Source organism: Chroicocephalus ridibundus, chromosome 2 (genome assembly GCF_963924245.1).
Source record: "Chroicocephalus ridibundus chromosome 2, bChrRid1.1, whole genome shotgun sequence".
Lineage (NCBI taxonomy): Eukaryota > Metazoa > Chordata > Aves > Charadriiformes > Laridae > Chroicocephalus > Chroicocephalus ridibundus.
In genome coordinates this window covers 167,853,270-167,879,783 of record NC_086285.1, presented here as the reverse complement: position 1 = coordinate 167,879,783, position 26,514 = coordinate 167,853,270, and the positions used below count along the sequence as shown (strand labels likewise).

The following is a 26,514-nucleotide window of genomic DNA, read 5'->3' as shown; positions in this document are numbered from 1 at the left end:
AAGCCATCACTGATAGAGAGGGATGAGTTATCACATTCAAGGCTCTACTAGGCTTTGAAACCAAGTGCAGAATTTGTCCAGTGCACAGCACAAGTACCTGACTCTTTTGCCTCCTTCCCTCCTTTGATCTGGACTGGAAGTAGGATTGGAAATCAAGATCCCTGGGTTTTCCCCTCTGGAGGTTAGTGACATGGATCCAAGTCAGACAACAACTAAAGCACAAGAGATGGGCAGATTAAAGTGTAATTTGGGAGCTGAGCCCTCCTTGCTGTGCCTGGGACCCCTGCATGGGCAGAGAACTGGTGGTGCAACCGTGGGGGTCCTTCAATGGAGAAACTGAGATGGATACAGCTTGCACAGGCACTCCAAGCACGGTGCTGGGGTGATTTGTTGGTACATGTGATTTTTATGCCCCTATTTCCAACCAAAGCTGATCCTAATCCCCTTTGGCTCACAGGGAACTCAGGGATGCATGGAACCTCCTCTCCTGGGCACAGGGTGCAATAGGAAGCAACCCAAAGGGCTCTAGGGAACCTTGTACACCTGCTGGTCCAGACGGAAGTAAATTCCAAAGCCTGGTGAGCACACCCAGCAAAGGCACACAGTGGTCTGGAAACCAGCAGCTACAGGGCTGGCTTTCCCCACGCCAACCCTCTCCATGCCTGCATCCCTGGGAGGATTAAACTGCAGCGTAAGGAGTTTACCTCCAGCTGGTTACGGAAGCAAAATAGTTGTTACTTGGAACAACGGGGTCAGGGTATGCTTGGAGAGGCAGTGAGTGAGCACGTAAGATCTCAACAGCGTGCTCTAGATGGAATGGAAAAAAACCAACCTAAACCCCCAAATTAGGGATCTCCTGCAGATTTGTGTTTCCCCCAGCACCTAAGGTTACCAGGACAGGCAAACAGCCTAAAAATTTTAGGGGAGAGGTTTGCCCTGTCCTTTGCAACCTCATGCAAACCCAGCCCCATCATCATCCTCTCCCTTTTCTGTCTGCTCCAGCCCCACAGCACCCCACTTTTTCACGTCTCTGCCCCAGCAACTCTCCTTGCTCAATCCTGCTTCTGCAACACCCACACAGCACAAGCCCGGCAGCAAGATTTTAGGCAGATTCCGGAGCGGGGGAGGATGCTGGGACAGTCTGGCAGACATTGCCATCATTGGCACGACACTGCTTTCGGCAGCCATCCCCCAAGAAGTCCCTCAGCCTGTCCTCAGCCACCCCACCAAGTGATGGGTCAGCACCACAGGTCACAGCATGCATCGCCTGCCCGCCTGCAGATCCTCAGCCTGACCCGAAATCACTTGTCGGTGATGGCACAGATGGAGATCATGGGTTGCATCCCACGTCCACGCTCCAGCTGGCTCCCCGGAACCATGTAAGCCTGGATCCGGCACAGCCACGTGTACTCTGCTGCCAGCACCCCACCACCCTGGGATGCCCAGAGCAGCTGGCCACGAGGCTGGCAATTAAATTTGAGTAGCCCAGAACAGAATTTTTCTCATTTTATTTTTATTTTTTTAACTCCTCGCTGGCCAGCCACATGGACCAGGGTGCCTTGGGAGGATGCCCGGCCAAAGACACCAGCACACGTGTGGTCAGCAGGCAGCTGATCCCCCCATTTACCCACCCAGTCCCAAAAGGGACAGCAGGTGATATCCCTACAGCACCTTTTTGCTCACCTTCTTGGAAGGGCTTTGCAAACCAGAAATATAGGAGAAATCTGCCCTGTGCATGAATCGCTGAGTCAATATGTGAGATCAACAGCTCAGAGCATCCCAAAAACTTTAGGTTTTGTATCCCTTTACCCTGTGCATGTGTCCCTTCACCTCTTTTTTGCATTCCCTCCCAAATACCAGGCTACTACGCAGAGCCAGCACTTGGCTGAGCAGGGAGCTGTTTCCAGGCTCTAACACTCACCGGGGCAGTCGCAGAGAGCAATGGCAGCGAAGTAATGGGAGAGGGCTTTGAAATGCTCCGACTTGACGTGGACCATGGTGGTCCAAGAGAAGGGAACGTAATCCTTCACGTGGGCCTGGGTCATCGTCTGGTGCACCAGCGAGTAGACGTCTTCTACCTGTGGGGTGTCAAGAGACAAGTCACGGGTTGGGATGTTGGACATCCATCAGGAGACAGTGACAGCAGGCTGTCCTCTCCTGGGGGGTTCTGCTGACCACAGAAGAAGCCTCTCCAGTAGTGGCAGTCCCACTGAGTCCTCTCCTCCCTGAGGTGCTCACCCTTGCTGCCTCCTGGGCAAGCTGCAGCCGGGAGAGGAAGTCATGCTGAGTGCACAGCAAGGTCATCTTCTCAAAGACGCACTCCTGGACCTGGGCAACCATCAATCGCACCAGCATGTTCAAGGAAGCAGCGCTCATATCCAGGCTGGGAGCGTTGGAGAAGTTTTCCTTCAAGTAGTTAAAGGCACCTGTGTGAGGCAGAAGCTCTTGGTAGCAGCTGGGCTTGTAAGCAGGAGGATCAGGCTTTCTGACCATGGAGGTTTCCCCACTGGCGGCACAGGAGGAGAAGAGCCACCAATGCAGCTCACACATCAAACATCCCACCATAACCAGTGGGTAAAAATGTTGCGGGTCCCTTCCTTGTTACCTAAACCATCCTTGTGCCCACAGCTTTCTTCTCCAAAGCCCTGGGTCATCACAGTCCCAAGGTCCCTTTTTTTCCGGCTGCTCGCAGACGGATCAGCATCTCTCCTCTCCCCAGCTGGGACACCCCTACAGCCATGTGGCAGGAGAGAGCCCTTTGGGTGGCTGTTAGGTCATCCCAGCTTGTCTTCATAACTGACAGAAGCAGTGTGGGGCCAACTTGTGCTTGTTTCATGGTCTCTTGGAGATGTCCTGGCACCATCCCTCTTTGCACAACTGCTCCCTCCCCTTCTTGCACTCATGAGGATTATTCCCACCCTGTGGAAATGCTGCCTGCATGCCCATGGGGAGCTGGGGAATGGAGAAACCCACATACCGGCCGCCTTCTGAAAGGCATCGATGGCCTGGTTGAGGCCCGGCAGGGATGCGCGGTCCTGCCGCGCTCCGATCTGGGTGTGCAGGGCTCCGATGTTGAAGAGCACACTGCCCTTCTCGAAGGCCAGTGCTCGCTGGTGGGACGGGACCCCCGTCAGGGAGTCGTACCTGGCGAAGGAAAGAGTCAACAGCTGCCCATCCCCGAGTACTTGCCCACAGATGCAGGAGGAACCTGGAGGGTTCTCAGCACTCTGTGTGGGCTCGCAGCCACCATTGCGACAATGGCTCATCCCCACGGGGCACACACTTTCCCCTGCCTCCCCTAACCAACTCGCCTAGGGCAACAGCAAGCCCAGAACAAAAGGAAAACCCAGCTCTCTGCATCCACCAACACCAGCTTTGCTGCCGAGGCAGTGATCCCATTGTGGAGGCTTGGCTCTGGCTCCCTCCCCACTCATGATGCCCCGGGTGGGATGGGGAAAGCTGCACCAACCAGTGGAAGAAGACACCCAGGCTTTTGGTGGGAGGGAAGAAACGGCTGTCAAGGAAGTAGAGCTGGTTGTAATATTCCATCAAGAGCTCAAGCCCAGCTTCGTTGCGGCTTGGGGTGCGCATCGCCTGTGGGGATGGGAGAGGAGACGTGTGGGTGGGAAGAGAGGGGAGGAAGCAGGAAGAAAATGTCAGATTTACAGAGCTCCACATGCTGGCCAGCCCAGGGGAGAGAAACTCCACCTCAGTTATTAGATCAATAGGATCAGATCGATATGATCAATAGGATTAGATCAATAGTGCATGAGAGGCTGCGCAGCAGCAGGAGGCGGTCCCCCGGCACAAGTTCAGTGCTGGGGTACCCAAATCCAGAGCCAGCAGCCTGGGAACCAACCTGATGGTAACACTTGCCTAAGCCAAGATGGGATTATTATTTTTTTAAGAGGGAAATTCAGGCAAAGTCTGTTGCAATAAATACTAGGGAAGAAATAGGATTTTTTGCTCTTAATAAAAGAGCCCTTGAGCTTTTGACCTGACACAGGGAGGAGGGTCAGAGCTCTCCTAACGCCTAGTTGTAACCACAGGGCTTTTCCCAGCTTCTGGCTTTGCAGGGCTCCCCCTCCCACAGCCTGAAGAGCAGGATCAGGCCCTTCACAAGGGCTTGAGCAAGCCTCTTTCTTTCCGCTCTCCCAGATCAAAGCTTCACAGCAAGGCAAAACCTGAAGTTACTTATGAAAATTCACCTTTGCCAGGTGAATTTGTTTTGTGCCACCTTTGTTTTATATTTCCTCTTCTCCAAGCGCTAGCGGTCATTTAGCCTCGCTGGGGGTGAACTAATATTCATAAACAAGTAATGGATTGCATTATAACTTTTATTGCTATTCAGTTCTAGGTTAGTGCAGCGTTAAAGGATGGGGAAAGAAAACAATTGCTGAATGGTCTGTAATATTTTGTAACCTATGAACTAAGCACTGAGGAGCTCTAGTGCGGGAATCCTTCACCCCAAGACACAAGGGTAAGGGTGCAGTTTGGAGAAAGGCTGGGGGGACCCTGGAGCAAAATGGGACACCTCCAGAGAGCGTTTCTGAACAAGCCAAAGAAAGAATTTGCAACTCAAGGGACACCGACCTGCCGTAGCTCCATGAACTCTTTGATTTCCTTTTCAAACAAGACACCCTCCTCTCCATAGTGCTCACTGATGAGATCCTGGATGGGGAAACAAGAGAAAAAAATGACCTGAGTCACCCTTGGGAATAGATATTCAAGATTTAAAGGATGACTTTCAGCAATTCTGTATAGAGAGTTTGCAAGCTCTCTCTGCAAGAAAACCTGTGCCAGGGAAAGCCATCTCCTCCCCTGCCTGGCTCTTGCTCTCCAGACCCTCATCTCCCACTTTGCTGTGTTTTAAGTTCAGCTCCTCCCCATAAATCTAGTTTTTTGCAGCTGTTCTAAAATAGAAAACTTTCTGCAGCTGCTGCAGCATCTCCTCTACAGCACCCAATCGTACCCAAAGTAAACGGTCACTTCCCTCCATCGTCATACATTGCATCAAGCGAATGAAACCTCGATGCTCACCTTTAGCGGTACCAGCAAATCCAGCTCCTTCGTCTCCTTCAGGCCCAAAGGGATCATGGGGACGCTGATGGACTCACTAGAAGAAGACAGCAACCTATTTGGTGGTTGGTTTAAAAGCCTTGGAGGGATTAAAATGAAGCAGCTCTTTGCCCTGGGCTTCTGCTGCTCCTATTAAAGGGTAAACGTAGAAGAGGACCCGACTCTGCACAGCAACGTTCGTATTATGTCAACAAAAATTCCCAATGTTATATTTGGAACGGCAGTGTGAGAGCAGAGGCATGCAGAAAACAGAATATATTTTTCATATCATATATTTCATATATGATATGAAAAGAATGTGAAACCATCAGCCTTATTCATCCAGCTTCTGCTTTTCTCTCTGTAACAAGTACAATAGTGCCCAAATCAACTTCAACAACGAAGCTGCTTTAATTACCAGCCCTCGGGAACCGGGCGTGATGGGAGCACAGGTCATGGATTCACCCACTTCTACATGCTAATCTGGGCTTCGGCGCTGATAAGGACTTGCTTGGGCTGTACCCCTGCACCTGATATTGAAATTTCCTACCTCTATTAAAAGCAGTTGTCTAATAATAGCTCTTATCGCAGAGCCCATTTGATATTGTAAAATGCTGAAGGTGACGACGACTCTGGGAACACCCAGTTGGGGAGTGGTTTGTGTTTCAACATTGAAACAGGGCAGTTGTGCAGCACCGAGGAAGAAACGCTGCAGGATGAGAGCCAGGAAGGACCATCTTTTGGGGGATTTAATGGCTTTTTCAGTTTTCTGCTGCCAAGAAGTAATGGCCTGTCTAAGCAGCAGAGCCTGGAGCACACAGAAAATTACAGTGTTGCTGCTTTGCAAAGCGCCCCAGAGCTGGACCCGTTGTTCAACTCCTGTATCCAGAGATGGGGAATGGGAACCTGTGCTGGTACGCACAGCTCACATCAGCTCCACAAAAGTCTTCCCCAATACCCACCTATCCCTCAGGGATGTCCCCAACCCTGGCACCAAGCCACGTTATGGCATCCCCAGACCTTGGCCTCCCAAGGGTCTGGTTTATAGGGTTTAAAGAGATGAGAAGGGTTTGGCAGAGTGAGAAATGGGAAGCGGGTTGGGCAGGATGAAGCCCTCGCCAGCCCAAGTTTGCACAAGAGCCCCCTCTCGTTACCTCCAGAGACTGCTGATAACTTGTTAGCACATCACTCATTAGTCCAGGGAAGAAAAGAGGCAAAGAAAGTTGCAAAAACATGGGGAGCGGGGCAGGGAGGTTGCACCCACATTTTCATCTGTTCATACTGAATAAACAGCATCAAGAGCTATAATTACTGCAGAAAAGCCATTATCGCTCCTTCCTTAACAAGATTTCCGCTTGAATCCAATGCCTAGAGCAAACAAAGAGGCTTTTGTTTGGCCTGGGCAGGGTTTTGGGGTTGCTGCTGATGCTGTTTTCTTTTTAAACCAGAGCAAACAAGCGGCGCCTTGGAAAAGCTGAGCATCCCTGATAGGGAAGAATTTGGGGAGGATGCATGCAACACGGGAAATGTGGCATGCATCCCTACTTCTAGCACAGAAGAAGAAGGACCAACATCCAGGATTATATTCAGAGACTGCAACAGACCCTCTAAGTGCAGCAAATACCCAAGGGTGGTAGAGATATGGGCTCCCTTGGCTTTCTACACATAGGAGACCTCATGACTCTAACGCAATCCTGCACCTGGATCATCCTGGTCCTACATTTAATATCCTTGCAAGAACCTGCAGGATGGAGTCACTGATGCTCTCCTGGTCTTTGCACCTCTCTCTGTCCCCAGCAGCACAGCAATCCTTCTCCAAGGAGGACCATGCGCTGGGAAAAGCGCGTGGATGGACGCAGAATCATAGAATAGTGTGGGTTGGAAGGGACCTTTAAAGCCCATCAAGTCCAACCCCCTGCCATGAGCAGGGACATCTTCAACTAGACCAGGTTGCTCAGAGCCCTGTCCAACCTGGCCTGGAATGTTTCCAGGGATGGGGCTTCTACCACCTCTCTGGGCCACCTGGGCCAGTGTTTTACCACCCTCACAATAAACAATTTCTTCCTTAGATCTAGTCTGAATCTCCTCTCTTTTAGTTTAAAAAACATTACCCCTTGTCCTACCGCAGCAGGCCCTGCTGAAAAGTCTGTCCTCATCTTTCCTGTGGGCTCCCTTTTAGTACTGGAAGGGGGTCTAGAGGTCTCCCCGGAGCCTTCTCCAGGCTGAACCCCCCAACTCTCTCAGCCTGTTCTCACAGCAGAGGGGCTACAGCCCTCGCAGCATCTCCGGGGCCTCCTCTGGCCCCGCTCCAACAGCTCCATGCCTCCCCTGTGCTGAGGCCCCAGAGCTGGAGGCAGCACTGCAGGGGGGTCTCCTCCGAGTGGAGCAGAGGGGTAGAATCCCCCCCCTTGCCCTGCTGCCCACACTGCTGGGGATGCAGCCCAGTACGCGGGGGGCTTGTGGATGTGGGCCAGCGCACTTTGCCAGCTCACGTCCAACTTTTCACCCCCCAAGCCCTTCTCAGCAGGGCTGCTCTCCACCCCTCCATCTCCAGCCTGTGCTGAGACCAGGGGTTGCCCCCACCCACATGCAGGACCCTGCCCTTGGCCTTGTTGAACCTCATGAGGTTCACGTGGGCCTACTTCTCAAGCTCGTCCAGGTCCCTCTGGATGGCATCCTGCCCCTCAGGCCTGTCAACCGCACCACTCAGCTTGGTGTCATCAAACACCATTCACCCATCCATCTCGGGAAGGGAAGGAGCGGCAGTGGCTCCCACGTTGCTGCAGCGTCCCCGGTCTGTTCTGCCTCGGGGATTTCTGCTTTTCTCACCCAGTGAAACAGCGCTGACGAGCCGCCCTGGCACGTTGGCTTGCTGTTGGCGAGCGTGCTAGGATTACCGCTCTGGTGAGTCAAGCCTGAGGCGGCTGGGTAAGCATTTCAAAGTGACAGAGCATTTACAATTAACAAAAAACGTCTAACCTCAGAAAGAGAGAAAAATAACCTAATACCCTCGACGGGAAAAGAAACCTGTGAGTAATCTGCTCTGGGAACAAGCAGAACAGGAGGTGGGACACCTGAACAGCCACACTTTTAATTTCTTCTGCTAAATACCCTTTTCACCTGCTGGAAAAAATTCATGCTCTAGTGGGATGCTCAGGAAAAGGGGGATGATGCAAGTCAAGATGGTTGTTTCTGACTTATCCATCCTACTTTGGGACATTGGTGTTAAGAGGACACACCATCCATCCCCAAATGCCTCCTGAGTATCTGCTAGGAATGCTGCTGAGTTTGCTCCTCTTGCAGCTCTATAGATGGAACATGGATGTTCCCAAGGTGAAAAACTGTTTCCAGGAAATCTGGCCCATGCCTAAGTCATGAAATCACACAGAACCATGGAATTGTTCAGATTGGAAGGGACCTTAAAGATCATCCAGTTCCAACCCACCCTGCCACCACCCCGTGGTCCCTGCCAGAGGCAAAACCCTGCACAGAACAGGGAAGCAGAGCAATGGGTACAAGGCAAGAGGCTGCCTTGCTCCCAGAAAAAGCAAAAATGAAATAATAATAAAAATAAACCCCCAACTGATTAAGTTGCTCTTCCCATGCTGTAGGTAGCTGCCTGCCCAGTGTACCTGTCGTTCTGGTAGACGTCCATGCTGCTGTTCAGCTCCTCCAGCTCCTCCTTCAGCAGCTGCAGGTTGGAGTTCACGTAGCTCAGCTCCAGGGCAACCGTCTCTTTGACCTTGTGGTTACTGGTGGCCCTGCAAGACAACACCGTGTGGATCAAACCTCCCCCATTTCATCAGTTCCTTTATTTATCAACACTTGACTGCAGTGATAAACAGAGGTTAAGTTATCCAGTGGTGCGATAACACGTGCATCCATCCAAACCTTCCATACCTCTTGCTCTGAACATGATGTTGGACCAAGGAAGCCAGAGCACCCAGCTTGTTGTGCCATGGAGGTTGAGGCCAGGCAAAACTCACTACAGTGTTGTACCCTGCTCAGATGAACCTGCTTATTTCTCCCCCAAAGCAACCTTCCCCTTGCCCATCCATGCTCCCACTTCCAGTGCAGCTTCAGGTTTGGCTATGAGCACTCAAGGTGCTCACCCACACCAAATAAAAGTGCTTGATAGTTGGGTTTGAGGAACTGTTGTGGTTTCAGCTGGGACAGAGTTGACTTTCTTAGTAGTAGCTGGTAGAGTGCTAGTTTGGGTTTGGGACAGGAATATTGTTGATAGCCCACTAACACTTCTGGTTGTTGCTAAGCTCTCAATGCCTTTTCTGCTCCTCATACTGCCCCACCAGCGAGCACACAAATTTGGGAGTGAACAAAACGTTGGAGGCAACACAGCCCATACAGCTGACTCCAGCTGACCAAAGTGACATTCCATGCCATATGACGTCATGCTTAGTATATAAAGTTGGGTGAAGGAGAAAGAAGGAAGGGATGTTTGGAGTTATGGCGTTTGTCTTCCCAAGTAACCATTACGTGTGATGGAGCCCTGCTTTCCTGGAGATGGTTGAACACCTGCCTGCCCATGGGAAGCAGTGAATGAATTCCTTGCCTTGCGCGCGCACCTTTTGCTCTATCTATTAAATTGTCTTTATCTCAACTCATGAGATTTTTCTCACTTTTACTCTTTTGATTGTCTTCCCCATTCCAACCGGGGGGAGTGTGTGAGTGGCTGTGTGGTCCTAGTTGCTGGTCCATGACAGGAAGAAAAACTTCTTTTTGGGTCCAAATAACCCTTCTGCAAGAGAAGAGGCTTGCCGTGCTCACCCATTAGTAGAGCCAGACCAGGCCCTCCGTTCCCCACTCCAGCACGTCAAGGAGATGTAAACACCAAGGATTGATTTCAGCTGCCCGCTCCCTGCAAGACAAGCTCCCAGGCTGATTATACCCTTCTTATCTGCTCCAAAGGAAAGCAGGGAGAGATAACCCAGAGCTGACAGCGCGCAGTTGTCAGCTGAAAGGGGCTCTGGCTGCTCGTGCTAAATCACACCGGGGTCCTGGAAAAACAACATGTGTACGAGCTCTGCTCGGCCAGGGCAACGCTTTCCCCCAGCTTTTGCAAAGCACAGTGTCTCTGACTGGTGGTTTTTTGTGGACAGGATCATTCAGGGGCCCCGCCCTGACCTGGCGAGAAGGAACTATGCTGTTTTTCTTTTAAGACGCTGGTCCTTTAGTGTCTCCTCCCCTGACTCCCCTTTGCTGGGATTTCCCAAGACCAATGAATTTTTTTTTTGTTTTAAACAAACAAAGCAAAGACACAGCAGGTCCAAAGATCTCCATGGCTGCTTCCATTTAAACATCCTTTGGCATTTTTGCTATTCCCCATAGAGTATCAGCACAGTAACCACCCTTTTTCCCCTATAAACCAGTATTTAATTGCTAATTTAGTCCTCCATGCATCACAACACCTCCAGGACACAGAGGTACATTACTGTTGTCGCTACAATTTTCTTCCAATATGAATTAAAGAGTTTCGCCTTCTTGCTTCCAGCTGGCAACAATATTTATATAGTTTTTAATGTCTTATGTTACCAATAGCTGATTTGCAACCCAGCAATGCCAGGGTAACATTTTTACATTTTTACCTACACATGATATATTTCTGACCTGTGCTTTCAGCCCTGCTCTGCAGCAGAAAGGACACGTCAGCTTCCAAAGACCAAGTTTGCTCGGCAGGGTTTTGCACGCACGTGCAAGTTTTTCCAGGAGTTGTCACCAGCTTAAGGTTTTAAAGCCCAATGTCACTCCGCGACACTGCAGTTTGCACTCTGCAAGTGCCACATGCAGCAGTTAAGAGCACAGCACCTCTCAGAGAAGTAATTTAGGGAAAGAACTCAATCACTTCTGTGAGCAAACCTGCACTGAGGTACTTTGTGCTCCCCATCCTGGGCAAGCACCAATCTCCATATGAGCACGCAGAGCCTACGTGTTTCCATCAGCCTCCTTGTTGAAGTTATCAGCTGTTTGCTTAGCTAACACCAAAGCTTTCTGCCTCTTTTTTTTTTAATTTCTTTTTAAGAAACTGGTTTATTGGCGACACCTTTATCTCCCTGATTGCTTCACTCAGGCCCAGTATTTGAACAAGAAAGGAAAAGGTTTCCGCTGCCTCTGCCCATCTATTTATCCAGCAAACAAACCCTCTTAACACCGCTGAGCAAACACCACGTGCATTTTTATTTTTTTTTCCAACACACCATTCATGGCAAACTCTTCAGGAAAGGAGACCGATATACTGAACAGAACAGTCTAGGAGATTTTTTTTTTTTTTAAAAGCATTGAGAGTTGGGGTATTTTTATTTTTGCAGAGGCAAAGAAAACAGCAAGTTCAGCTGCAAATTCCGCTCCAGGCTGGGCAACCCACAGATTTTTTCTGCTTGCATTTAGCACTGGCATAGAGAGATGCAAAAGAAGTTTCAAGTCTGTAATTTTTAAGCAATAACCTTTAGACTTACAACATAATCCCCACCCCCCACAACTTCAGCCTTTAGTTTCAGACGCAAGCTTGATTTATTGTCTGCCCCCCTGCCCCAAGGTTTCCCATGTTTCATAAGTTCTGACCATCGAAGCATCCAGAAACCCGCATTTATCACTCAGTTGCAAAGTGGATTTGTGGGAGGGAGGAAAAGTGGCTGCTACCAAAGGACATTCAAACTGCTAATCCAACAAAAAGAAAAGAAAAAAAAAAAGAAAAAAAAAAAAGAGCTCCATCAGTGCATTTCCCTGGCCGAGTAATTAAGATGTGTTTTGCATCACATTTTTGCTCACTCCCCTGCATCCAGCTCCAAGTCCCGCGGTTTGCACCAAAACCGGGGCGAGGCATGTTTCTGCTGAGCCAGCACATTTCCCCTTATTTTTTTTTATCATAAAGGGGAGTCACATGGAGCAGCACATGTTGGGATTTCATGGCCTTTTTTTTTTTTTTTTTAATTAGATGAGGCACGGCAGCCTGGTTGAAGCAGAGGGGTATGGGGGCTGTAACCTCACCTCCCCTGGGGAAGACCCGCTGGCCTCGACTACCAGTAAAATACCATTTTTTCTTATAGTTTGGTGGAGCAATTATTACTCCCTTCTTCCAGGTGCATATGGCACTGATGTTAAATCATTCAAGTTCAGAAGTGAAAAGTTGATTTTATTTTATTGGGGGGAAAAAGAAATAAATCAATACACTGGAAATATAGGCCAAAAGAAGCTAGTTCAGGGCAGCCTTATGATATTTTCTTGCACTAACAGACCTGCCCACCCTGCACATCTGCTCCAACATCCTACAGGGACGTGAGACACACATAAGAGCTAAAAAAAAAAAAGTCATTCTTAGGTTAAAAAAAAAAAATAAAATAGCTGCAAAAAGTCACGCATCATGAACAATCTACAGGGGAAGCCAGTTCTGTGCCAGCTCCACTTGTGCTGGACAATCTGAAAGCCATGCAAAGGTGCCAACTTTTGCACGACTCCATAAATGCATCCTCCCAACAGGATGAAGAGCCACCGGACTGCACCCATCCGCAAAGACAGACCTAAATTTTCAGCTTCTGCTCTGGTGGAAGCAGTGAAATGGGGATTTTTCGGAACTAAAGCTGGATTTGACCTATTTGCTGGGGTTATCAGGCAAGAGCTCTGCAGTCCAAGCTCAATCCCAGTTAAACGCTTGTTCCCATTATTCCATCTGCTCACACCCTGCTTTGTACCAGGCTTCCAGGATGTTAAAATTCTAGTTTTTCATTAAAATGCATGGCATCAGCATTGCAGCGAATGGAGGGCGGGCATTTCTAGGATGAATGCTGCAAAGTCATGGGCAGACTGAGCAAACCCCAACCATAGCCATGGAAGCGCCAGCATCAAGACCATATTTCCACCCCCAGCCAAATCCCTGGGCCAGAGGGATGCTCCAGAGCCAGGACTCACCTGAAGAGGTTTTCTGCCCCTGCTCGCATCCTCATCTCCTTGTTGATCTGCTGGTTAATCCGCGCCCGGCGATGCTGCAGTTTGCTGCGTTGGGTCTGGGCGAAGGGGTCACAGCCCTGCTGAGAGAGAGGGGCAGGGTTCTCACCGGAAAAAAACACCATTTTGGGATTAAAAAGGGCTCTTTCAGAGCCCGGCATTACACTTGAAATAAAAGTTTTATTATCTAACACCACATGCTGCTTACAGTAATGTATTTTCTAAGCTGTTGAGAAAAGGCTTCCCAAATGCAACTGTAAACAGGAACTAAGCACCTCCTCTCCAGGGTCTCGCCATCCAGACACAAGACAAGACCCGGGGGGCTGCAGATGAGCTCAACATAACCCTCGAGCTCAGGAACAGATGTGACCCCCGTGCCTATAAGTTCTCCCATCTCCTGCCGGCTATAGGGGATCGAATGCAAGGCAGCAAGTCAAGAGTTCACGGGGGTGGAGAAACAAGTTGCACAAAGCAGTAAATTAATTCCATCCCTGCCTCCTTCCCTTGGCTTCGGCTCGGACTTTCTGCAGACAGGGAAAACACGTTTAATCTCCGACTTCAGGAAATAACAGTCGGCAATATCCCCCGTCTCGTGGGGGCAAGAGGTTATTATGGGATGCCCCAAGCAGAGAGGTTGCCATGAAGAGAGTCTCCAAATGCAGGGCCACAAAAGCTCTACCCAAGCAGAGATGATTTCCATTGTGCAAGGAGAGGTTCAGATGGATGAAATGAGCCTCTAAGAGACCCCGGATAAAAAAAAAAAAAAAAAAAAAACCCCAAACAAAAAACCAACACATTTGGGAGGGCACAAGGCTGGGCAGTTTAAGAGGATGGAGACCTCTGAGCCTGCTTTTCACACACCAGTGCAAAGCACGGGCAGATCCCTCCAAGACTGTTTCAAGATCCACTGTAGCACCAAAAGAAACTCCTCAAAGCCATTATTTCACCCTCTTGTTTCCCTTAGAACTCCTCCATTTGCTATGCACATCGATTTTACCCTGCTCCCCATTGCTTTACCTCCATCAATGCTGGTGGACCTCTTGCCTCTACATCGAGAAGGGGTTTTGCCACCCAAAAGACTCTACAGACCTCCAACAGTGCCCACTCTTGTCCTGTCCAAAACACCTTCTCAGCTAATTTCTTCCACGTAGAGACCTTGGTGGGCTTTACCAGGTCTCACTTCATCCTCCAAGATGGGTCACAACAGTCTCAAATCCAAGAAGCCAGGGCAACGCTTGGTTACCTCTCCAGAAAACACTGTAGGTCCCAGAGTTACTCTGGGAAAACATACTTCTAACGAATTACTTGACTTTTCTGGGGAAGTAGGAAAGGGAAAAAAGAAGTTCTTGTTCAAAAAAAAAATTGAGACCAGCTTTGATTAGTCAGTAGGGAATGGAAAAATTTGTATTTTCATAGACTTCAGCTTTCTGAAAATTAGTTTCTCATATTTGAAGTCCACTAAGCGGTGTCCTCTTTGAAAAGGGTCTGGGATTAACATTAGCATTTTCATTTAAGTGAAAGACTTGAGCTCCTAATTGGAACACTGGAGACCGAGGACTCAGAGTCTCTCCATCTGGTCCATAAATCTACAGGCTTAATGCTTTTACAGTAATCCATGAATTTGTTGAAATTACTGAAGGAATAAGCTGGAAGCAGGAGGCCCCAATTACTCTGGAAAAGCAATTAAGTGGGTTCTTAAGGAAAACACCCCAACAGCTGCAGAAATCTTGGGTCAGGAGCAAAATACATGAAAGGCTGATCCAGAAGTTCCCTGGGGAACCCACCCATCCTGAACACACTGTTGGCTCCCCAGGGAAAAATCCAGAAATTGGAAGAAAAAGGTAAACGATGAAGGAATCCCACAGAATGAAGACCAAGAAGGTATCATGCCAGGTTTTCTCCAGCAAGAAGGAGCTGGGTTGTCGCTGAACTTGGCTCTTGAAAAAAAACAAACCCAACCCAACCATGCAGACTCAAATCTGAGCACCCAGAGGCTCTCAGAGCAAAGAGGACAGCACCAAACTCTTGTCTAGAAAGTATCTGCTCAGCAGATTAGTCCAAGATAATGCACAAGTTTTTATTTTATTAGTTAAAGGCTGATTGCAAACATTGTGCCTTCAGTGAGGTTTCTTCATACAGTGCAAGACATTAACCTATATATGGAAGTTAAAGCTTAAGAAGGTGGGAAAGGAGACATAAAGAGAAGTTGATGCTTATTAAAATTTCAACAGCCCCTCAGGTGTACAGATGAGAGCTGTGTGCGCTTGTCAGCTCCACAGACGTGCAAGCCAAATGTGTATGCAAATATATCCAAACACATGCAAGCGAGCAGGATCCAGGTCTCCTCTCTTTGCATCCAGTGCTATAAAAATCCACCCAAAACTCAACAGCCCCAGTAGCAACTGTTAGAGGTGGAAAGAACCTCTTCTCTGCTTCCAACTCTTACTACAGGAGCTTTCATCACCTTTGAGATCTCTGCACTTCTTGCAAAGGTTTGCTTGAAAGGGGTCAGAAGATTTTAAGATGTTTTCAGGGGGGAAGAACAGCAAAGACTACCTGAATACACGGGCAAGAGGCCAGAGTACCTTCAGATGAGAAGTGATAGAAGACACACAAGTGGAAAGACTATACAAAACCACAGAAAAGGTCCATGAACTCCTCCTTATCTGGAGGTGAGGCAAGAAGAAAGTAAGCAAGAAAAGAAGCAAGATGCAGAGTGGCATGAGAAGACACCAGGATGGCTCTACAAAAGATTCAAAAACAGTGTTAAAACCTCTTCACTGCAAAAGCAATTACGGGGTTTAGCTAATTGACTTGACAGCTCTCCACTTCTCCCATGCCCAGCTTGAGACAATACCAAGTAGCAAAATTCGAGTGGCTACAGTGTCAAACCTGATGATCGAGAACCCTCTCAAGCAGGCAAACAGAGCGGCACTGATAATCATGAATCCCTTTGTCTTTCCACAAGGGCACAAAGGAGCTGCCCTCCAGGAACGCCTGCAAGCCCCTGTGCAGCTGAGGACCAAACACAGTTCAACAACATCCAGGACATCATGGCATTTGGATTTGCTTAGACTTGGAGAGAGAACTGCTGAGCTTTTCTCCCTGGGATCCAGTGATAGGACTTGTGGGAATGGTTCAAAGCTGCACCAGAGGAGGCTTAGACTGGACATTAGGAAGCACTTCTTTACCAAGAGGGTGGTCAAAGACTGCAACAGGCTTCCTAGAGAGGTGGTTGATGCCCCAAGCCTGTCAGTGTTTAAGAGGTATTTGGACAATGCCCTTAATAACTTTTGTTCAGCCCCGAAGCCGTCAGACAGTTGGACTAGATGGTCACTGTAGGTCTCTTCCAACTGAAATAGTCCATTCTGTTCTATTCTCCCACCAGGAGACACTAAGCCATTTCTAGAGCTGAAAGGTCCACCCCCCACCATCTGAACACTGGGTGTCTTTTCAATCTGATTTGACAAGATAGTTATCATTTCCCATCCAGGCTCCTAAGCCAACAGCAAAAAGTACTGGAAAGTCAGGTATTGGAGCACCTGATGTAATATCAAAGCCTTGTCAGGATGTCAAGTCAGAATCTCAAGACTTGCTGTCCTTAAGGACTTAATGGGATCTCCCCGCACCTTGCTTTCCACGTCACCCTTTATGAAGTTAGGTAACTGCAGTAACCCACAGAATTGCAACGCATCTTGCCTCCAGAGGATCTGCTGTTGGTCCCAGAGCATCATCCCTCGCTGTCATGGACAATATAAACATCATGCCCAAGCCACCATTGGGAATGACCAAGCCTAGTCTGCATCTGCTCCTGGAGCATTGCAGAAATGACGTTATTTCACAAATATTGGAGCAAGAAGTAAATTCAGCTCCAGAATAAGATGCTTAGCCCAGGTTAACTTACAAATGAAAGGGAACACCACCACAAGCAAGAAAGGCCATATTTAAATCAAAAGGGAGATAGAGAGTCAAGAGGAGAGCGTGCCCATCCTCTAACAGCTTGCATTCAAAGGAAACCAACGCTTTGCCCGTGCATCTACTCTCCAAGTTGCAACCAAAAGCTAAAAACTACAGCACAGAGCTTCTAAAGTTGTGACGGATTTAAGTGTGCCTTACATAAGGGAGGCATAGGGAAAAAAGGGAAAAAAAACCCACACCAAAACCCACTGTTAGGTTATAAGAGAGATTTTCCTTGCTGAATTCTTTGCACAAGCTCTTGAGGTCAACCCTCCTTTAAGATCAGAAGAAAGATCTGTTATTTCAACCAGCCTCTTGGGTGCACCTACAGACATCAACAGAAGAAAAAAGTTTGGTGCTTCAGAAGTGGCCAGGTTAAATGGGAGATTTCTCAGCCTTTCTATCTTAAAGCTTTTACAGAGGAGAAGCAAGTGCATAACTCTTCCAGGGAGAGACCATAAATCGTGTAGCAGCCATGAAACAGCACAGCTTGTATGTACAGAGAGTACAGCGTATGTTACGAAAGCCATGAAAATGAATGAGGTATGGGTCATTAGGTTACACGAGTTGTGTCCAGCTCTGAAGTTTATTGCTTCTGACAAAGCAGGATTAGAGCCAGTATTATTGTAGCAAGGCTCAATTTTATGCTCAGAAGACATCTGCCAAATAACATTGCATTCAAGCCTTGGCGTGGAAAGATGACAGCATTACAGAAAGCACTCAGACAATGCCTCCACGTAAGGGAGAAAAGGGAAGAGGCCGAAAGACCCCTCACAGAGGAGGCCAAGACAAACACATCCCCTTTGAGGGATGTCAAGGTTTCTGCCAGCTCAAACCCTATCTTTGAAGGGAACATACACAATGACGTAATGGCGGTGTTAACTCCCCAACACCTCTTCCAGTTCAAGTGCACCCATCTGGGGTGTTAAATAGGGCAATTACGTGGTTAGGTTTGCTTGTATAAGCAAGTCCTTAGGGAATGTTTGTTTAGAGATGATCACCAAGTGTACTCTGCACTTCATGTCTCCAATAAACTCAAGAAGATGAAACCTGGATATGTCTTGGGTGACAAGGCACACCTAGAGCATTATTTGTGACCCCAGTGCCAAACAAGGCCACCGCCTCACAGCTTTCCCAGCATTGATGACAGAAAAAACTAATCACCTCTAGGAAGAGGCTGATGCCAGCAAGTCCAAAGGGCAAAGCCAGGCACAAAGGGACTAATTTCTGCTCTTTTGTTTCCGCTAGAAGAACAGGAGCTCAGTCACTGGAAAGAACTGAGCAAAAGCAAAACTTAAGCATATGAAGCAATCAACGGATGACTGTGAGCTGTCAGCATACGTAGCAGGGAGTTTAGTTACTGGGTACTGCAGTAAAAGGTCCTAGCTACCTGCAGAGCTTGGCTGAATCATGGGAGGTGCTCCACAGCCAACCTGCTGAAGCATGGACCAAGCTGTGCCACCTCCAAGCCTGGCTTTAGCCACAAACCAGCCACCACCAGGATTATTGCCAATTAGAGCAGCTGGAGGGTGCTCACAGAACAGCAGGAGAAACTAAAGAAGGTCAGTTCGCACGTAGAATGGAGACATTGATAACATGGCATTGGTGAGATGAGTTGTTACCTGGTGCTGACCCAGGATCTACAGCCAGACCCACTGCCAAGCAGATAACCTTCACATCCCCAAGGACATGGAAGTTCAAGGAGAAAGCTGCAAGGGGAGCAGGGCACCAGCCAGCCAGTGTATCACTGCCTTGTGGGTATACAAACACCCCTCGGTGTCTGGCAACGCAATATATAAGGGATAACCTCCTGCTTCAGAGAAGTCAGGCATCTTTTCCCACAATTCTCTCTCCTTTTTTCAATGAGGGAATGACCCCGTTTCATGGAAATCAAATTATCTGCCCTAAGATTTGTCATTCAGGTCACACACTGCACATGGGCAGCGGCACATCTGCACCACAGGCCTGGTACCCCATGTCAGACAACACAGGCTCAGACCCAGTCTCAAAACCCAGAACAACGTGCTTGAGATCAGACAAGCAAATCTCAAGGACACAGCTGTGGACTAATGGCAGGATTAGGCCCATCTCACCTTCCACTGCTCAGACCAACCATCAGGAGACGGTGGATACCAGAATATGTTAAGCATAACCCAGCTGCTTTTGGCAAAGGTACCCGTGATGCTCATCTGCTACATGCCCCAAAGCCTCAACTGCCTCCAGCATTCCCATTAACCCAAACTGCTGCATATGTTCCTTAAAGCCTTAAGGATCATTTTGCCTCAATTTTATAATTAAAAACCTGTTCCCAGGAAATAGACAATTTAATTGTTTGGGTTTTTTAAGGGAGGAGTCAAAAGGCAACAAAAGTGTTACTATTCAACTCTTCCCCAGGGAAGGAAGAAGACATGGTTCAATTCTTTTGCTCGACAATCCACTGGGATTTCATTTGACCTCTCCAGCGCTGCATTGTTCCCTCCTCCCACCAACCAGTTGCTGAGGTTGGTTGCTCAGGGCATAAATATACTCCTCAGATGAAATGTCAGGAGCTCCGCTGGAGCCTGGCTCCCCTGTGTCTCCTCCACTTCACCTCCTCCAACCCCAGCAGTTCCCATAAGAGCCACTCCAGATGTCCTTCTACAAAGAGAGAGAGAACTGGCAGTCAGAATAAAATAAATAAATAAATAAAAATCACTTCACAGACAAAGGCAAAGCCAAGCAATGCTACAAAACAAGCCTGAGATATCTCAGTTTGACACTCGATAGCCACAAGGACCATCCTCCAGATAGAGCCACAGTAACCTTTGGACATCATGAGTCATCCCATCTGCAAACTGTTCTCTTACGTAGGTAATTCCTTTATGTAGGATTCACAGGCAATGCCAAACCCATGCCAATGCTCGATAAGGTTTTCTGTTAACCCTAAAGGTCCCCAGTCTTCAGACTGAGTGAGCTCCTAGAGCATTCAACACCACTGAGTGACCAACCAACCTTTCCAGCATCACCAGTCTGTGCTCACAACGCAATTAAAGAAAACGGTACATGAACGAGCATGACGTGCTAAAGTACAAGGAAATCGTACGGCTTGCACCCAGGAAGCCTTCAGCTCCAGCCGGTGAATGAAGAGCCCAAGATCAGTGCTTGGGAAGGTCAAACACCAACCGCCAAGTGTAACTCAGGCAGAGGTGGGCAACTCCATGAGAGCTGGTCAAGTCCAAGCTGGGTTTGCTCTCCACTAATTCACCCAGCTTGTACCAGTCAAGGCACTCTCCAGAACATCAACGTTTGCTCCGTAGTAAAAGCTGCAGCAGAATACCTGTGCAGAGACAAGGAACAGCCAAAGACGACGACAGTTTCTGCAGCTCTAGGAAGCCCTGACACACAAGCTACCACGGTCATTAACAGCGGTACCCTTGATCTGTGTCCCCCACCCTCTGCATTGAGCACGTGGTCTCCAGGTACAACCTCAACCCTGCAGGTTTTACCCAGTAAATGCTTATAACATGTCCCACTCCAACAGAAAATAAAATATGCAGGTACTTATTTTCATCCACTGCCCAGAGCAAAAATACATCCTAACAGAGTTTTGTCCCCAAAAAAGGGATGTTTCCAAGCACACAGATAATCCAGCAGCCGGAAAACTGCCTGTAGAAATAAGGTAACTGGAGCATCAAGCTCTGAGCACCAGTTTTATTTCCAGAACCACACTGGTCTAAAAGCTATTTTGATGGAGTCAGAGCTGTCAAGTGGCATTATTGCAACTTTGCAACCCACGAGTTTTTTGAGTCAGGCCAGCACAGGACAAGTGGCCAAGTGACCCCGGTTTAGCCGTGTTAGCCCATGGGATAGAGTGCAAAACAAAAGCCAGAGAACCAATCCACACACAAAGGCAGGCTTTAAAATTCTCCTTTTTAAAAGATCATCGATAATTTCCTTCTCCTGACAGCCAAAGGCATTTCAGAAAGTAATATGGGTTGTTACTACAAAACAACCAGTAGGTCATAACAACTGTTTTTCTTCCCCAAACATCTATTTATATATAAAAGTCCCTATCATGAAACTAATCTCATGAAGCACTCCGGCTGCAAGCTGTTTTTCTGTGGGAGACATTACCAGCTAAAACCTCTAAAACCTTTTATTGAGAATATGGTTACATCACACAGCCTTTTAACAAATGAGTGGAGGATTAAGGTTTTAAATTTCACAACGAAGTGCCTGCACTGTTGGCTAATGCGCTCAGCAAGAAGAAGAAGAAAAAAATAAAACGTGGGGGGAAAAATAAAGATCTGGGGGACTGGGTTTTTAAAACAGCAAAATCTGCATCCAGAGTTTGAGTTTTAGGAGCTTGGAAGCGCTCAGGGGAGCTGGGGGAGGCACAGGGCATCATGAGAGTCAGGGCAGGACGCCAGCAGGAAACAGATGTATTAAATCTTCAGCCCCAGTACTTGAACCCTGGCAAAAAAAAGAAAAAAGTGACCATCGCAGCACTGTTCAGGATCCCCTTGCAAGGGAGCAAAGATCCACAGCCCTAGATGCCGTCAGGGTGGAAAAAAAAAAAAAAAGAAAAAACACAACAAAGTAGAAGAGGCTGTATTGATAGATCCTTTTAAATAAAAAAAAAAAAACATATCATAAATAGGAAATTTAATCAGGTGCTTTGGTCTTTTTAATTAAAAAAAAAAAGTAATCATGTTATGACAAATGCTGCATATCCCCTGCCAGTTTTCCTCCCCCCCTGCTCCCTTGCTTTGCAATATTTTCCTATGTTATTCTCCTCTGTACTACCATCCGACAGCTCCAAACAAGGATCATACACGGGAAATGGTGTGTCTGTATGCAGAATAAATTGGAAAAAAAACCCAACCCAACCCTCCTGATAATCTTCCCTTAGAAGCAGCACCTGCTATTTAGACAAGGCCCTGGGTAAACTCCAACCTGGTTTAAGGTTGCAACCTCTTTAGCCGCAGTCAGAGAGGCCAGGCTCAAGTGACTCAAGATCAGATTGATCCTTATTCAGCTGAGGTTGTGATCCTAACACTCATTCAGGGGAAGAAAAAAACCAAACACCCCTAGAGCCCGGCTGAGTCTTGGGTTTGGGTTTTTTTTAGGTGATTTTTTTTTTCTTTTGTTTTTCTTTCCCCAAAGGGCTACAGAAATGCAGCGCTCTGCTGAAGAACAAGTTTTGAAAATTATATACTTGCAAGGAGAGATCAGATTACAGGGCGAATTCACGACAGGCTAATAAAGTTGGTTCCCAGGGGACAGACCTAGCGGGAAACGCACTTTAACAGCCCCAAAAACCTCATGTTTACCCATCTTTTCTGGCAACAATTGGTGCTCTTTAAAGCCTCCTCGACTCTAGGAGTGTGGCTTGACACCCAAGGGACAGCAGGGAAAGTCGAGCAGCCAGGTTGTGGCAGCCGGAGGACAATCCCCGTTGTTTTCACCCCATTGTTACTAATTAAACAAGTTGACGCCAGTGGAGCTATCAGCCACATCTCACACGCACAGCCAGGCTGCCATTGCACCGGCTTTCCTTGCAGGCAGCTCCCAGGAGTTGTTTGTCAGCAAGAAAAACCCTGCCCGGTACCTCTGATGGCAACGGAGCGGGGACAGGCAGTGCCTGGCTGGACCATCTTCCTATGGGCAGGAAGGAGAAAAAGCCAAAATATAGGAGAATTTGGTCAAAAAGAGTCACAGGGAAGCTTGCAGATGGAGCCAGAGGAAAAAGATGGGATAGAGAAGTGGAATTTAAAGAGATGATGATCAAAAGAGGCATGGCCAGCAGGACAAGGGAGGGGATTCTGACACTCTACTCTCTTGAGACCCCACCTGGGGTACTGCGTGCAGCTCTGGAGTCCTCAGCAAAGAAGGACATGGACCTGTTGGAGCAAGTCCAGAGGAAGCCACGGAGATGCTGTGAGGGCTGGAGCCCCTCTGCTGGGAGGACAGGCTGAGAGAGCTGGGGGGGTTCAGGCTGGAGAAGAGAAGGCTCCAGGGAGACCTTATAGCAGCCTCCCAATCCCTAAAGGGGCTCTAGAAAAGCTGGGGAGGGGACCTGGATCAGGGAGGGGAGCCATAGGATGAGGGGCAACAGTTTTAAACTGGAAGAGGGGATATTTAGATGAGATATTGGGAAGATATTTTTTACTATGAGGGTGGTGAGACACTGGCCCAGGTTACCGAGAGAAGCTGTGGCTGCCCCATCCCTGGAGGGGTTCAAGGCCAGGTTGGACGGGGCTCCGAGCAACCTGGTCTAGTGGGAGATGTCCCTGCCAAGGGCAGGGGGGTTGGAACTAGATGAACTTTAAGGTCCCTTCCAACTCAAACCAGTCTATGATGAGCTATCAGACAGTACTGTAGGGTTGCTTACAGATGAGCTACTGGACGCTTTTCTATCACATATTAAGCCTTTCCCCTGCTATGCCCTCACACCCCCAGCACGGTTTGATGGCCAGGATGGACCTGCACCATCCCCATGGACCAGGGATACCCAGCCCCATGGAGCATCCATTGGGCGTTTTGCCATCCTGCCCCCACCCACCGCACCCCACCGCCGTGCCTCACCTTCCGGGTGCTGCCGCTCTTCAAGGCTTGCAGGAGGACGAGGCCACTGTCCCCTTCCCCACCACCAGCCAGGCTCTCCTCCTCAGGGGGCATCATCTCCAGGGGCGCAGCATCCACAGGTTGAGGGGGGTCAGCCCACAGGTGGGGGCTCCCACCTGACCCCACAGGGTGGCTTTGGGGCTCAGTGTCCCCTCCGTGGGCTTCTCTGGTTGTCCTGGCCTAACCCTACACCCTGCTAGCCCCGGGGGGGGATGGGGTTCAGAGTCCTGGGTGGGGGTTTAAACCCCCACTAGCCCCTGCCCTCTGATACTGCGAACCCCCCAGCACCTAACATCTGGCTACAGGCTGCTTCTCCCCTTCCAGAGCTACCCCAGCTGGGGCAGGGGACACAGACACCTGCCTCGCAGAGCTGCCCCAGCTGGGTTGGGGGGGGGGGGGGGGGGCAAATCCCCAAACCCCCTTTACAGAGCTACCCCAGGGGAAGGGGGGGACCCCACAGACACTCTTGAAGTGATGCCCCAACCAAGCTGGGGGCAAACCCTAAAGAACCCCTTGCAGGGATGTCCCAGATGGGTAGGGGGGAGGGGGCAAACCCCACAAACAACCCCCCCGCTTTGCAGAGCTACCTCAAATGGGGGGGGAACACACAAACTCCCACACCCCCCCTTGCAAGACCTACCTCAGACCCCCCCCTTCCCTTGCAAAGCTACCCTAAATGGGGGGGGGGGGGGGCAAACACCCACAGACCCCTTCTACAGAGCTATCCCAGATAGGAGGGGGGAGGACACAAACCCCCACAGTACCCCCTCACAGAACTACCCCAGCTGGGACACACACACACACAAAGTCCCACAGACCCCCACCTTTACAGAGCTACCCCAAATGGGGAGAAGGGACACAAACCCCACAGAGTTACCTCAGCCGGGGGCGAGGGTAAACGACACAAATTCTCACAGTCCCCCCCCGCCCCTCACAGAGTTACCTCAGCTAGGGGGGGGCCCAACCCCCCCAAACTCACTTCCAGAGATGCCCGGGGGAAAACCCCACAGCTCCGCAAATCTCTCTCTCTCCCCCCCTCGCTACGGGTGACTCAGGCCACGTTTCCTTCCCTCCCGCAGGAGCCAACAGCCCCCCACTCACCCCTCAGTGCCCCCGCACGGCCCCGCCGCTGGGCGCCGCCGAGCAGGAGCGATCACGGCGCTGGCCCCGGCATAAGCAGGGCGGCGGGGCGGGGCGGAGAGAGGTTGCGACCAATGGGAGAAGGGGATGGCGAAGATCGGCGGCGGCGCTGCCCAATGGAAGTGCGGGAGAGGGAGGGGAGAGGGCGGGAGCGGCTTGGGGAGGGGCGGGGCGGAGGGGCCGTCGCCCGTGGCAACGGTGGGAATTAGAACGCCGAGGACGTCACGGGATGGGGAGGGGCCTCGCGGGGGGGGCCCCTCCCACGGCCACAGCTGGGCGCGCGCTCCCCCCCCCCCCCCCCGCAACCACATCTGGATGCGCGTCCGCTCCGCCCACAGCCACAGCTGGGCGACCCCACCTCTAACCAGGCGCCCCCCGGCCACATCTGGGCTCTCGCACCCCCACTTCAGCCCCTTATAACCCCCCCCCCGCAACATCTGGGCTGCTGTGGCAGGTGGGGGGGTTGCAATAAGGCAGCACCCACCCTGCGCCCACCCTTCAGTCAGGTCCAGCTGTTTTCCACCCCAATGCTGTGCCCCGGCTGCTCCCCTCTGTGTGGCCCCCGGATCACCCCCCTCACTTCCCTCCCCCCCCCCCCCAAAAAAAAATATCCCTCAACACCTGGATGGTGCCACTGCAGCTCACACAGCTGCTGGAGCGATTCTGCAACATCTGGAACCTGCTTGCCCTGCTATAACCATCAGATGTTGCTTCTGTAAAGCCCTCTACAAAACACAAAATATAATAGAAAAATAAAGAAATAAATAAAACAAATCCTATTTTCCTACTTTTTCCAGCCAGATAAAGGCAAATCCTACCCCATTTTCCCCTTCCTGAGCCACAGTTTTGAGCCACGGCAGGGTTTTACATTCAATCACACTCGTAAAATAACAGTTGGACGGGGCAACGACATTAAAGCTGGCAAAATTTTATTCTGGGGGCTGGAAAAATCCGGTTCCCGAGATGCACATGGGACCCTACGTGGGGATGCTGAGCTGGGTTGTCACCGGCGCGTGTCACCAGGACAAACTTCCTTTAGTCTTTACCAGGACCTGGCTTCTTTTCTCTAATGAAGTTAATGAGACCGCGCTTATGCATGATGAACCCTGTTCACGTCAATGGGGCACGGGGAACACCATGCAGATTCAGCTGTTTAACAAGGGGAAAAACAAAATTAGCCCGGCATAAATTAAACCTTTTATAGTGCCTGAATTTATTTTATAACTGAATATATTAAACCATTTCCACGTTTCCCAGCCTGTTTTTCCTTGTTGGGGGCTTCAAGGGTTGCGCGATTCCAGGGAAGGTAGTATGTTGGTATGGATTTTTCTCTTCCTTTTGGTTTTCCCGATCCGAAAGGAGATGCTGGACTAGAAAGGTGGAGTTACTGTTTTATCTGGAATGGCGGCAATGCTTTTTTGGGTGAATATCGCAGTGGTTTGCAAAGAAAAATGCTTTTAATTATGTGGCCGCAAACATCTGCGCATCGGGGAGCACGTAGGACAAGGTAGTTATTCCTCTGCTGGTGAGGGACCTGATTGCCATCAACAGCTCGTGGAATATTGTCACTGACACGGCCCTCAACGTCTCGCCACGGTGTCACCGAACCGTGCAGGGACCCCATTTGCAGTCTGGTTTTCCCCAAGGATGAGCCAGACCCACTTTGTGGTCCAAGTTTCCCCACCGCAGAGCCCTGGTTGGACCCATCCTGCTCCCACCTCCTCCATAGAGAAGAGTATCTGCAAAGGGAAAAAATGCATTAAAATATACAAAACTCATCTTAATTATTAAGGTATT

General features: G+C 49.5%; 1 protein-coding gene across 4 annotated transcripts in view; it reads right to left on the bottom strand.

Moving 5' to 3' along the window:
* The window catches only part of RHPN1 (rhophilin Rho GTPase binding protein 1), a 32,708-nt gene extending 8,060 nt beyond the window's left edge, over positions 1-24,648 (bottom strand). Inside the window, exons 1-9 of one of the 4 annotated variants that reach the window (XM_063327653.1) lie at positions 23,539-24,648; positions 12,979-13,097; positions 8,691-8,819; positions 5,041-5,134; positions 4,594-4,671; positions 3,470-3,594; positions 2,978-3,144; positions 2,239-2,426; positions 1,922-2,078 (exon numbers count right to left, since the gene is read on the bottom strand). In XM_063327653.1, coding sequence (XP_063183723.1) covers positions 1,922-2,078; positions 2,239-2,426; positions 2,978-3,144; positions 3,470-3,594; positions 4,594-4,671; positions 5,041-5,134; positions 8,691-8,819; positions 12,979-13,097; positions 23,539-23,634 — 1,153 coding nt within the window. In that variant the 5' untranslated portion in view covers positions 23,635-24,648. The remainder of the gene's footprint in view (positions 1-1,921; positions 2,079-2,238; positions 2,427-2,977; positions 3,145-3,469; positions 3,595-4,593; positions 4,672-5,040; positions 5,135-8,690; positions 8,820-12,978; positions 13,098-23,538) is intronic. The other 3 variants (XM_063327649.1, XM_063327651.1, XM_063327650.1) reach the window with 3 other exon arrangements.
* Between the last annotated feature and the right edge of the window lie 1,866 nt (positions 24,649-26,514).